The following is a 12,974-nucleotide window of genomic DNA, read 5'->3' on the forward strand; positions in this document are numbered from 1 at the left end:
AACTCTTGAATTAGTTATTATTCCAAGTGCAGAAGGGCTTTCCTGGAAGATCTGTAGATGTTAAAATTTCCTTGTTCCTGTGGGAGGGTATGTTCTGTGCACAGTGCCTCCCTAGACACTGTGGGCGGAGATGCCCTATGCATGATGCTTTGAGGCTGGGCAGGGCTCTGTCTGACCCTTCCCAAGCGGTTCCTGATGGTGCAAGGCTGTAATAGGCGTGCTGAGACTGCTTTGCATTTGCACAGGGACACAGCACAGACACATCCTCTAAGATACCTGGTGAACACGTCACTCCCAATGCTGAAGGGGAAGACAGAAATGGCATCTAGCTGTGTCCAGATCATGAGTTGCCTCTCTGGCCCCTGCCCAAGCACAAGGGATGAGATCTGCTTTAACAACCCTTTTTATCTTTCCTAGGCCTGAAGACAAAGAAACAGACTCTCCTCTTCCTTGGGGGGCAGGATCTTATTTTCAAATTGCACTTTGTTTTTAATCAAAAAATTATAGAGCTGTGTTCAATTCCCGTCATGGAGACTTGCTGCAAAAGCCCTCCGGATCTTGACACCACTCTCCCTTGTTTGCTGCCCAGCTGGCTCCCAGCACTCAGGTTTTGGCACTCCCTTGTGGGCTCCATGCAACACCCACAAGGGCAGCTCCACTACAGAGCAAGGATGGACAAGTGCTGAGCAGCCCACCCACTAGCTTTCCAGTCATCCTTGGGCATGTCAGCCTCATCTTGCATGATCCATGTCATCCTCACTACTTCCCTTCTGTCCCCAGCTATGCAGCTTTGGCCCATGGAGGCAGTGATGGAGCCTGCAGTCTGTGAAGGCATGGGATGAGATGGTGATGGGGCTGTCCCTCTTAGGCACACAGGTTACCAGTGGGAAAGGCTGTTTGTGAGTGGGAGATGTCTCCCTCCCCAGCCTTCTGTCCTGCTGGGACCTTGAACATGCATGGAATATGCAGGGCATGGTAGCATGAGCCCAGCTGAGATGGACATCACAGGAAGGGCAGGGATACTCCAAGGACATCTCAGTGGAGACTAGAGGAGCTCTGAGAATACAAGAAGGAGGCTGGGAAAGGAGAAGCACTTGAAAAGCTCTAGCTGACACCTGAAAGTAGCTCTTCTGAGTCATCAAGTGTGTCACCTGCAGCAGTGACACCCAGACCTCAATTATAGTGTGTGTGGGAGCAGCCAGTGAGGTTGCCTTTTCTGTTCACAGAGGAGATGGTTAGATTGCAGCCAAGGTCAGTGTCCCCCTGCTTGGCCGAGGTGCAGTGCAGTGGAGGGGACTCAGCACTGGTGCCACAGCACAGCCTGGGTGGGGCAGGGTGGCAGGAGTGAGTAACCCTCTGAGCCATGTAGGGCAAGCTGGACAAGCTGCAGGTCCCTCATCCACACAAGGGGTTATACTGATAAATTTGATGAGCTCAGCTGTAGGATAGGTAGGCAGAACATATCTGGGAAGATGTCTGGTTCCAAACCAGCCCCAGGAAGGGCTGAGAACATAACCAAGGAGCTCCTTCATTCTCTCAGGATGGCAGTCTGTGGCTGGCAAGGCTACAGCTGGAACAGGAGTCATGGAGAGAGGCGGAAGAGCAGAGCACGATGTGTGGACCTGACCAGAGGACCACACAGAAATGGTGGAGGGGATGGGACCTATATGTCTTCACTCATCAACGAAGTTATGGCTTGAAAATCAAATTTACTCTTTTTTCATCACTGCAGAGTGGAAGAGTACCAGGATTTGGTATACCCAAACCCACCAACTATGCAGTCCTTTGAGACCTGGGAATTCCCTGCCTCCGTCTCCTTAGGTGGGTCAACAGCTGCACTGAGAGAGATGTTGGGCACCAGATGTTCAGTGTTGAGACATTTGTAAATGGTTGACAGGAGCAGTCCCCACAGAAATGGTTATGTAGGACAGTTTTCCACATGTGGTTAAGACATATAAGTGCTGGAGGACCCCTGCAGTTGAAACTCCTTCTCCTTTCTCACAGTGACTATCTGTTTGAAGGGATTGGATCCTTATGCAAGCATCACCCCATGCCAAGATCCTAATAAATTTAGTTTTTGGGGCTTTTTGAAACTGATATACTCTGTGTGCAAACAGCTGAGCCATACTGACATGTCCATGTGATTTCAGGTGCCTCCTGCCTCCACCATCTCCCCATGTCCTAGGAGGAATTCAGAGTGTATGAATGACCCTGGTCAAGGCTTGTCATGCAGCAGAAACAGTGGATTTTCCAGCAATGGAGTTGAAGGAGAAGCCCTGCTCATGCTTGCCTTGTTGATGAGGTTGTGCTAGAAGGAAAGAAATGGTGCTGGGTTAGCAGGCCAGCACCATGAGCAGGTTTGCAGCTGAGTAACACCCAGAGCTGAGGGATGCAGAATGTCCACAGAGAAACATCCCCATCTTTAACCACTCTCAGATGCCTGCAGACACCCCTGGCACACCATGTCCTATCACTCCAAATCTGAGGTCTGCCAGGTAGGCGTTGCAGCCTAGCTGGGTGCCCTCATGTAGGGACTGGCCTTGGAAATAGCTCTGCCAGCTCATGCCTGCCATGTTTCTCACCAGCACTGTGGCTGCCTGCTGGGGTTTGCAGGATGCTTCAATTGTGGTCAGCACTGCTGCCTTGATGAAGCAGCCTGGGAATGCTGCACAGCCTCAGGAAAGCTCTGCCCTGGGGAAATGTTGGCATGAAGGTAATAACGAGGTCAGGAGGATGAATGCAGTGAGGCTGAAGGCTTAACATAGTGCCTCACTGCTGAGCTGGTCATGCTTCAGGTGAGAGCAGAGTCCTCTGGTCCCTCTGCCTCTCACTTTTTTAGTTCTCAGCCTCCTTTAAAAGCATGTAAGAGGCTGTGCAGATACATAAATGCATAGCAGACAGCTGGTAAAGGCATTCTGGTCAGAAATGCTGTAAGGGAACTGAAAAAGCTGGAGAAATGCCAGTGAGGCACTGAGAAGGGAACAGCAGGACTGCTCTAGAAGCATGAACCCTAGGAAGAAAGACATGAGAAGCAAACCACATATGAGTTTGCAACAAGGCAGGTGAAAACACAGAGCAGGCAAAATTGCTAAAGCCACAGGTGCTGTTTGCAAAGCTCTCCCACCCACAGCATTTCTGGCAGGAAAGCCAGGGACTAGCGGGGGTGGCAGTCCCAGCAGCTCAGTCCTACTTTTAAGTTTGTCAAATCCCAGGCAACATTCCAGCTCAGGGCAGGCAGTACTGTCCCGGGTTATTTTGAGAATCAGACACAAGAACTAAGTTTCAGATTCAGACCCAGAGCTGATTTCCTGGAAATCATTTGCTTTGGCTTAGAGGAGTGCTTAAGGCAGCAGAGGCACTGCCTGTTTTGGTCAGTCATATGGTACATTGGGCAGAGATTTGAGAAGCTGTATTTGCTGGTCATTAGCTTTTCAGTAAATCACATGTTTCTCAGGAAGAGTTTTGGACTGGGTGTACTGCAGGGTGTACTGGCCCTGTGTGGCTGGTACAGAGCAGCCCTTGGCACTTTTCAAGAGTGTAGATGCAGCCAAGGCCCCTCACCTGCCTGCTTAAGGGCCGTGTTAGAGCCTCCAGGGGCCACCCAACCAGGTTTTTTGGATGCAGAAGAGCTCCCCTCCCATCACACTCACCAGGTTTTCATCAGGAAAGAGTGAGTGCTGGTCACAGTGTCAGAGAGTTACTTTGGGGATGCACCATCCTGTTTGGGCTGAAAAAGGGGCTTTCTTGGGGCCAGTCTCTTCCCAGAATAAGGAAATGACAGTTTCATCACACACCCACCTCCACCGTGTTTTAGCCCAGCTTTTTAAGGACATATCCAAAGACTGCACAAGGTTGTGTTTAAATATCTTTAATGTTATTTGATGTGTTTTAAGACATTTCCCTCCAGAGCTGGAAACACTGATCCTGCTGGAATGACTCCTGTTTCTCAAGTGCATCCAGAATAAGATGCTTCTCCCTCCTTTCAGCCTATCCGAGTGAAGGTGTTGCGGCCAGTCCTGTGGGGAAGCAGTAGCCCATTGGTGCCCAGCCAGCAGCAGGGTAGGGATCCCCGGTGGACTGGGGGGTACCTTGGCTCACCTGGTGGCTTTCCAGTCATCTGGCTCGGAGTCAACTTTCTCCCGCAGTAGCCAGGAGGTGTGCAGGACCTCCTTCCCATCATCCCCATTGAAGCACTGGCCCACGAAGACAGCTGTGGAGTCTAAAGCAGTGGTGGCTCTTAGCATCTCATCTGATCTTGGAGCTTCACAGGCATCAGTGGGTTTAATGCTCATGGAGCCCGAGTGGGCATTTGAAGGGAAACGTTGTGTGTCAGAGGTGTTGTCAAAGCAGCCCTTCATGCTGCCTCACCTAGACCTTGTTTTGGGAGGTGTACTGCTGTCTGCAGACACCATCCAGAGTGGGGAGAGATCAGGGAAGGAGAGGCAGGGGACAGCAGAGAGAAAAGAGGGGCTGGGCACTGGGACGTGCCTGAACTCCCCTCTCCCTCCCACCACCTCATCCAACAACAGCCGTCATGCAACTACAGACCTGAAAACTTCTTCCAGTTGACAGTGAAGCCGAAGGTGCACTGTCCGTCCTCATCCAGATGCTGGGAGCCGTTCAGTGGAGATGGCTGGATGGGTTTCTTGGCGCTTGACACAGCGGTGTGGTACTCGCCAGAGAAGCTTCCATCGTTGCCAACCTTGAACACTTGCATCTTGGAGCCCAGATCATTTTCCCACCATCCAGTCAGGTTGCACGTCTGGGGATAAACAGATGTGTCCCTGGGGGGGCCGCCTGTGCACAGCCCTTACAAGCTGATCCCCCTGCCCACAACTCCCAATGCCCACGGGGTGCTGGCACTCACCTTGATATCCCTTGTGCCTTTCCCCAGGCTACTCAGGGACCACCTGCTTTTGGTTGCCTTTTCCTCTCTCTCACTGGCCTTTTTCTCCCCATGTTGCTCACCTTCCTGGCAGACGAGCTTTGAAAAGAAGAAAAACACAGGTCACGCTGTGGATAGTAGCACTGCAGAGTATTTCTGGAGTCCTGAAAGTGCTTGAGCATTCATTTTTAAAAGATATGATTTGTAAAGTTGCTGCTGTCATAGCTATGTCAAGAGAGCCAAAAGCTGGGGTAAGCCAAGCCAAGGGAAGAGGTAAAGAGGAAAAGCAAAAGGTGGGAGCTCCGGACAGGCAGGAACATGGGCAGGATCCCACCTGTAGCCCTGGCAAGAGAGCTGTGTGAATCCAGGGCACATCTGCCCCTATTTGTGGGTCCCTGTGCTGTGCTCAGCACAGGGAAGCTCACTGGGATGGGCACAACCCTCAGTGGAACAGTGGGCTCCATCTCATCCCTGCACATCCCACCTGCAGTTCTAAGTGCTGCCTGTTCTCTCCCGCACTGCCCCGTCTGAGACAGGGGCAAGTCACCCCCTTGGGCAGGGTCCCTGTGCTTCTCCCCACGTCCCTGGGAGGGAACTGGGGGAATTCTACATGCATGGCCCCTGCACCAGGGAAGGAATCTCCAGGCACATTCCTGCAGGGCACACAGACAGCCCTGGAGCATCACTTCCCTCACCTCCCTCGGCAGAGGGTCCCGGCTGGATACCCGCTGGAGCCGGGGATCCTCCTGTTGCCGAGTAGTCCCCCCGCAGATGGGTCCTCCACGCTTGTCCCACCCCTAACAAACTCATCGCGTTCCACCCCTCCGGCGACTCTCCTGCTCATAACCCTTCCCGAACACCGCGATCCCCAGGCGTGCTCCCCGGCAGACTTCCCCGAGTTTCCAACGCCTGTCTCCCAGCAGGAGTTCCCACCTGGACGCCTGCCGCGGCCGCGGCCACGGACACCCCTACAGGCAGGGCGAGAACGGAGAGGACGCGGCGGCTCATCGGGATGCAGCTCGGGATGCAGCGGTGGCCGCGAATCGCGCCGTGCCAGTGACTCACAGACTTTTATTCTTAGGCTCTGCTACTGCTTTCCGGGAAAGCCCTGGGCGGTATCTGAGGGAGGGACTGGTATTGAGAAGAGGAAGGGAAAGGAGATAGGAACGGGAACAGGTGTGTGAACAGGGGATGGGCACAGGGCTGGGGATGAAGCCAGGAAGAGGCTGTAGGTTATGGTGGGATGGGATCGGGAATTGGGGTGGGCACGGGGGCAAGGATGAGGGATGGGGGATGTGCACATAGATGGGGATGGGAACAGGGACAGGGTGAAAGCAAGGGTGAGAGGCACGGGGATGGGGCAGGGACAGGGGCAGGGATGAGGGATGGGAGGCAGGGATAGGGATTTGGGGTGGGGATGGGAGCAAGGATGAGGGATGGGGGATATGCACATGGATGGGCATGGGAACAGGGACACGAATGGGGATGAAAGCAAGGGTGGGAGGGATGGGGCAGGGATGAGGGATTGGAGGTAGGGATGGGCATAGGCATGGGGACTGGAACAGGGATGGACACAGGGATGGGGATGGGCAAATTAGGGATGCAGGAGGGGTTATGTGGGGCTGCCCACTGACATCACCCAGCCTGGGGGTCTTTAGCCCCATGTCTACTGGTTGAGGGTTGGCTCTAAGTTACCATCCTGCTGTGCAGGAGCTCCCGTGTCTCAAAGCACTCTCTGGTCACTGCAGGGCATGGACAGAAGGACAGAGTCGTGAGGACTGGGCAAGGTATGTGTACAGAGACAGCAGGTGATCTGCAGTGGGTCCAGGTGGTCTGCAGTGGGTCCAGGGAATTGGAAGATGAAGGAAGCAATCCTGCTGCCACAGCAGTAGGGAAACCTCCAAGTAGGAAAATCTGCATTGCAGGCTGGACACGAGCAGCCCAGGTTGCACATATCAGGCAAGAGGAAAAGGTAAATGAAAAGTCAATAAAAGGGCAGGATCATGTCAAGGTCAGGAACAGGATGTGCAATAGTTAGGAGAGCTGATGAACACAGATTATGATGCAGAGGTGCGGCAGTCCCAGTGCTGATTTCTTGTAAACTCTACAGTTTCACTTTCAGTTTCCTTATTAAGCAAGCACATTGCTTGGATCATTCTCTGTCCTACTGTCTACCTTCTTACAAGAAACCGGGAGCCAGGGAATTTGCAGTTGTGGGGGTAATGAAATGACAGAAATTAAGTCTTATGTCCTGGGCCACCATGGTTCTCAGTGGCCTCATGTCCTGCTGTGCAAGGTTCCCAGCCTCACCCTCCACTTGCACTGGGGTCCCAAGGCTTTAGCCTCAGACCACTCAGAGAAGTCTTTGGGTACTTATGGTGCTGGTGACAGCCACAGTGAGTGTTTGGGGAGGGGAAGCAGGAGAATGAGCCCAGCATGACCAGGGCAGTGCCAAGGATCAGTGGGGATGATCTGAGGGCTCTGTGCAGAATGCAGGCATGAGGATGAGGGTGCAAGGGTGCAAGGGTGAAGATGAGGATTTAGGGTGACTTTTGACCAAAATCTGGACCACTAGGCATGTCAACTATTTGTGTTCAGTCGATACCAGCATACCCTGGAGAGTCTCATGTCTATGCACTCTGGGTGCAGCCCTAGAGCCCAGCAAAAATGAGCAAAGACTGAGAAAGGCTGGGAAGGACAGGCACACTCTGAGAGGAAGAGGATGGTACACAGGCCCTGACACTTTCTTGGGATACTGTGTGCTTTCTGCCCCGAAGTCCCTGCCCCATTCAACAGCGTCTTGCCCCAGCAGCCCTGCAGCCCTTAGGCAGCATTGTCCTTCACACCCTTTGCACCTCTCCCTGCCCACACAGCTTCTCCCTGTGGTGCTCAGGAGCAGGAGTTAGGACCTGTGCATCATGGATTATGTAACTAATGAGTTGGAAGCTTCATGAGCTGCTGAAATGTTGGATTAGTGATGTTTACTGTTAGACCAGTGCAAAGGGCATTGGACCCTTGTTCGATTTGTTTCCTTTCCTAATGAGCTGATAAAATAAAGTTTAATGTTCAGATAACATCCTGTGAATATGAACACCAGAAAGGATCCGTATCCTGTTCCACCAACTGGCTCATTGGATGACAGCCAATCAGTGGGAAGTTCATGTATACCTGCATACACAGAACAGGTACAACACTGTTTTGGTTTAATTTTGTTTCCTGGCTAGTGCACTAAATAATGTTTTCGTTTTGATTTGCTAATTTAAATAAACTTATTTTTCTGTTGTGAGACAGAACCAGGAGCAAAAAAAAAAAAACAAGGCAGGCTTAAAACTTAAGAGAGTATAAAAAAAAGAAATTTATTAACTACACAAACAAAGAGGGTAAAAAAAAGAAATTCAGAATAAGATTTTTTCAGACTACTCTTTCTTTCCTTCTCTCAACTTTCATAACAACAAAACAAACATAGAATAACTACTTCGGTCAGTTCCCAACTTACTCTTTTCAGTTCACTTCCAGAGAAAGAAGTTTCCTCTCTTTGAAGCTGTAGGGATTTTTTCCACAAGAAGGAAGAAAACAGTCCTGTCGTGGTTTCATTTGCACGATTTGCATCCGCCCAGGAACCTGCAATCTTGATGCTCCTCCCAACTCCACAGCCTTCCCAAAGCTGTAGATGTGGGCCATGTCTGTCTCATGGGGTATTACTTTTAAGAATTAAATGTTCCAAAGCAAAGGTTCTCTTCATCTCTTTTCTCTCTGTTCAGGCTTTATCCTCAGAAAACCGAGATCCCCTCTTTTCCTCAGGCCAAAGATTTTCAACACAGGTGCTCTTTGGTTAAATCATCTATCAAATGGAACATCTCCAACCCCCCCATGTCTTTCTTCATGGTTTATAGGAATATTCAGTATATTAGTTTATCCCTACAATCTTACCAAAGGATTTTCTGCTATCTTGACAACATCTCCTCATTCTCCTTCTATTTAAAAAAAACTTAGTTCTTGCTTCACTGACATCAGAAATCTTCTTATTCCCTTTTATATTCAAAGGAAAGCTGGAGGTTTTGCAAATTTTATCTGAGCACTAAAGAGTTAAAGTTTAACATAATCACAACTACAAGAGTTGGGCCAGGCCTAGGCCGCGCTGAGGGGGGTGGCTGAGGTGTCAATCAGCCTTTCTGGGGCTGGGCCGAAGCCCCACACTGCCCATGGCCACCCTGCTCCCCAGACAGGGCCCGGCCCTGCCCATGGCCACCCCTGCTCCCCAGACAGGGCCCGGCCCTGCCCGTGGCCACCCCTGCTCCCCAGACAGGGCCCGGCCCTGCCCATGGCCACCCCTGCTCCCCAGACAGGGCCCGGCCCTGCCCATGGCCACCCTGCTCCCCAGACAGGGCCCGGCCCTGCCCATGGCCACCCCTGCTCCCCAGACAGGGCCCGGCCCTGCCCATGGCCACCCTGCTCCCCAGACAGGGCCCGGCCCTGCTCATGGCCACCCCTGCTCCCCAGACAGGGCCCGGCTGCCTCCCCCAGGCCGTGTGGGGGCCGGGCAGGCCTGGCCCTTCCGAAACTGCTCCGAGCCAGCAGCAGGAGCCGGGGCCCCCCTCAGAGCCGCAGGCCCGAGGAGGAGAAAGCCATGGAAGTCTTATCAACGGGCCTCTCCTCCTCCCGGCCATTGGGTCTCCTCGTTTACAAACGGGGCCCAAGCGGCCTCCCAAGCCTCCCCCAGCATAGCAGGGGGAGCTTGGATTGGCGTTACCTGCACTGCCGCTGGAAAGACAAAGAACCTCAATTCCGGATTACCTCCTTTGAAATGTGTGTTCACGGAGCGAACTAACTTTTTTCCATTGGCTGTTGAAGTTGTTCCAACCCCCACAGAGGAAGCTCTCTTAAAGAGAACTTCACTCTGACTTTCTTCTTCCCAAGTCAACCCATCACAAACACCTTCAGTATCTGCCTTTAGCCACCTGGTCTGCCCAGCAGCTTCCCCTGGAGTCCCATGTGGAGGGAGCAGAAACCATCTCTGAAAAGGCAAGCTCCCAAGATAGGGCCCCATGGAAGACAATACCTTAGATAAGAAATTGTTTACTTAGAATGTCTAATACCAAGAAGCATCTCACCCCCCCCACCCCCCGTAGACCCCTGTGTTATATTTCTGTAATTTTAGTGGCCCATTTTCCTCTTAGATAATTGGTTCCTTTTCCCCTAAAGTCTTTTGTAGATTGGTTAGTTATAGAATTCCTTTGTTAATTGGTGCAAAATACAAAACCCTTAAACCCTATAAAAAGTCCCCTTAAAACCCCACCCGTTGGATTTGCCGGACCGGACCTACTATGTAGAAGAAATAAAGACTCTGTGGAATCTCCTGAATGGCACTTCTCCATCTCTTTCTCTGCTGGCTTGAAAGGTACATTGTGAGCCTGATTTCAATCCGGGCAAGGCTTGCAAATGTACCTTTTTGCCAAGAACTGCCTAGGAACAGGCAGTTTCAGGTCTCTCTCCTGATCCCCTCAACATACAGCCTGGATTTTGGACCATCCCAACACCCCAGATTCCCCTCCCCCGTATGTGCGTGCAGTACTGAGACTCCCAATCAGAGCAGTAGCTGGAAATGGAGTTTGATGGGAAAATGGGGCAGACAGGGGTGCAGATGAGGCCAGGTGAGAGTGCTGGCTTGCCTGTATGCGGCTTTCACCCCTACCCTCAGCTGTGGATATCCTGCTGCCCCACACTGGGGGTGCTGCCTGGAGCCACCCAGCACAGAGCCCCTGTGAATCTCCCAAACGGGTGCACAGGCAAGAAGGCACCCTCTGAATCCTGAAGCCATGATCAGGAAGCAGAATTACCCAGCTGCTGTCCCCCAACCCCATCTTTCCCAGCCCCTTCAAAACACTTCCTTGTTGACTCCCACCAGCAGCTTTCTCACGCAATGGCCACAGAGTATACCAGGGATGCAAGAGAGAAAGCTCTCTGCCGTGTGGAGAAAGGTTTATTTGCCTCCATGTGTGAAGGCAGCAAGGATGGGAATGGGGAGCCCCATCAGTAGGTTGCTGGGAGGCATTGGGAAGAAGCAGGGCAAGATGAGGGTGTGTTTCCTTGCCAGAAGCCCAGCTTGGGACTGGGATAGTGGGGAGACTTGGGGATGCAGAAGGACAGCAGGGTGCAGGCAGTACTGGTCCCTATTCCCATCACTTCATGTGGGTGAAGGTGGAAGCGCCGACCCTGCAGGGAGGATGTGTCAGCAGGATGGGAGCGAGGGCTGTGGTGTGACGTGGCAGGGGCAGAGCTCACCCTGTGGCTTTCCAGGTGTCCTTGTGTGACAGGACCTCTTCCCGCAGGAGCCACATGATCCACAAAGCACTGGCCCACAAAGGCAGTGGTGGAGTCTGGCAAGGTTCAAGAGAGGCAGAGCTGGGTGAGAGCCTGCACTTCAAGACAGGGATGCACGGGCACCTGATTCTGGAAAACAGACAGACAAACACCATCTGCTACATGTGGAGAGAGAGATGGACTTCCCTGCCAGACTGGCCAGGTGGACTGCTTCCATATCACCTGAACAGAGAATTGGGCATCAGCCCTGCCATGCCCCTTGGACAGACAGATGGACACTCCCATCATCTCTTCCAGACAGCCCTGAAACCCACCACAGACAGACAGCTCTCCTACCACCACTTCCAGTGGCAGGAATGTGTGCTGTGGCCAATCTGTGCCCACAGCCACAGAGAATTTGGGGCACCAGACAGGGGGGTCCCCACTCGCAGCATGGCAGGGGATCACTGTCACTGCTGTACCTGAGAACTGCCACTGCACGGAGAAGCTGAACGTGGGGTGTCTCTTGGCACTGGGATGCTCCTGGACCCCTTGCAGGGGTGACATGAGGATCTGCTTGTTGGTGGCTGCCACTGTGGTGTGGTAAGAGCCTGAGAAGGTCTCAGCTGTGTTCATGGCCAAGGTGGTCATATTGGAGCCCAGCTCGTTTCTCCACAGGCCCGGCCGGTCACACTGGGGACCAGGGGTCGTGTGTGTGGCTTGGACAGTGCTGAGCCACAGTTCCTCCTTTCCCCTACCCCAGCCTCCCTAAGCAGTGGGACGTGTGTCCCATGGCATGGCCCCTCTGTGTGGGGCATGAGACCAGCACATGGGCACCAGCTGGGACAGCACCTCTCCGTCCCTGGGCAGGACAGAGCAGAGTTGAGAGTACTGGGTCACCCTATTGCATCACCCTATCACAGCAGGAGGTGACCAACAGCAGCCCCAGGGACAGCAGAGCCAGAGCTGGCAGCCTCCTTGGTAATGGACACTGCACCATGGTGTGGCATGGCACAGCAGGACACAACAGCAGCAGACAAACACTGTGTGCTGGGGTGTCACAGAATAGCACAGCATGGCATGGTAAAAACATACAGCCCTGACAGCCCTGCACCTGCTCGCCAGGGTGGCACAGCGTGGCACAGAACAGCACGGCACAGCATGGAGTGGCACAGCATGGCAGGGCATGGCATGGCACCAGAAAGCATAGCAGGAGTGGGCACCCCTTGGCAATTCCCAAAGGATGGCATGGACAGGGAGTAAAGTCCCTCATCCCCCCACCCTGCACCCAGCACAGCACAGCTGGCTCAGCATGGCCAGACTCTGCCCCAGGGCTGCCCTCACCTCCCTGGATGCAGCATCGTGGGGCACGAGCAGGGCCAGGACGAGCAGCCAGCATCCCAGGGTGCCATGGTGGTGATGGCTGTGTGTGGTGCTTGGGCTCTGCCTGTGCTGCCGCCCGGCCCCTTTTATAGCAGAGGGGACTGTGGCTGGGCAGTGACTGCCAAAACTGGGCCTCCTGCCAAAGGATACCTGGTGGGAGATGGGCAACTAGCCACTGATCCAGGCTGAATGGGCTCCTGTTGCCCTCTGGAGGGTCCCAAGGATCATGGCGGGATGGGGGACTGCGAAGGAGGACTCTGTGCCATGGAGGGTCACAGCAGGGGACACACATCAGGCCTCCCATACGGTGACCGAAGAGACCATAGGACGCCGTGGAGGGTATTGGGAATGTGTGTTGTTACCTGGTGCATAACAAGGCAGTAATTACACATCCAAGAGAGACATT

The 12,974-nt window shown here is 53.2% G+C and overlaps 1 protein-coding gene, 1 long non-coding RNA gene and 1 pseudogene across 2 annotated transcripts; 1 reads left to right on the top strand and 2 right to left on the bottom strand.

The window, feature by feature from the left end:
- Window positions 1-3,852: 3,852 nt before the first annotated feature.
- LOC106852696 (avidin-like) lies at window positions 3,853-5,966 on the bottom strand. Its single transcript, XM_014875472.2, has 5 exons — window positions 5,819-5,966; window positions 4,868-4,984; window positions 4,549-4,762; window positions 4,099-4,219; window positions 3,853-4,016 (listed from the first exon to the last, which is right to left on the bottom strand). The coding sequence occupies exons 1-5, from the start codon at window positions 5,891-5,893 to the stop codon at window positions 3,983-3,985; spliced, it is 561 nt and encodes a 186-aa protein (XP_014730958.1). The 5' UTR covers window positions 5,894-5,966; the 3' UTR covers window positions 3,853-3,982.
- On the top strand, window positions 5,949-8,833 carry LOC148219916 (uncharacterized). Its single transcript, XR_015799478.1, has 4 exons — window positions 5,949-6,061; window positions 6,634-6,672; window positions 7,956-8,070; window positions 8,391-8,833. It is a non-coding gene; the product is annotated as an uncharacterized LOC148219916 (long non-coding RNA).
- A 2,221-nt stretch (window positions 8,834-11,054) lies between these two features.
- On the bottom strand, window positions 11,055-12,796 carry LOC106852683 (avidin pseudogene; annotated as a pseudogene).
- Window positions 12,797-12,974: the final 178 nt, after the last annotated feature.

This window comes from Sturnus vulgaris, chromosome Z (genome assembly GCF_052056855.1).
Source record: "Sturnus vulgaris isolate bStuVul1 chromosome Z, bStuVul1.hap1, whole genome shotgun sequence".
Classification (NCBI taxonomy): Eukaryota; Metazoa; Chordata; class Aves; order Passeriformes; family Sturnidae; genus Sturnus; species Sturnus vulgaris.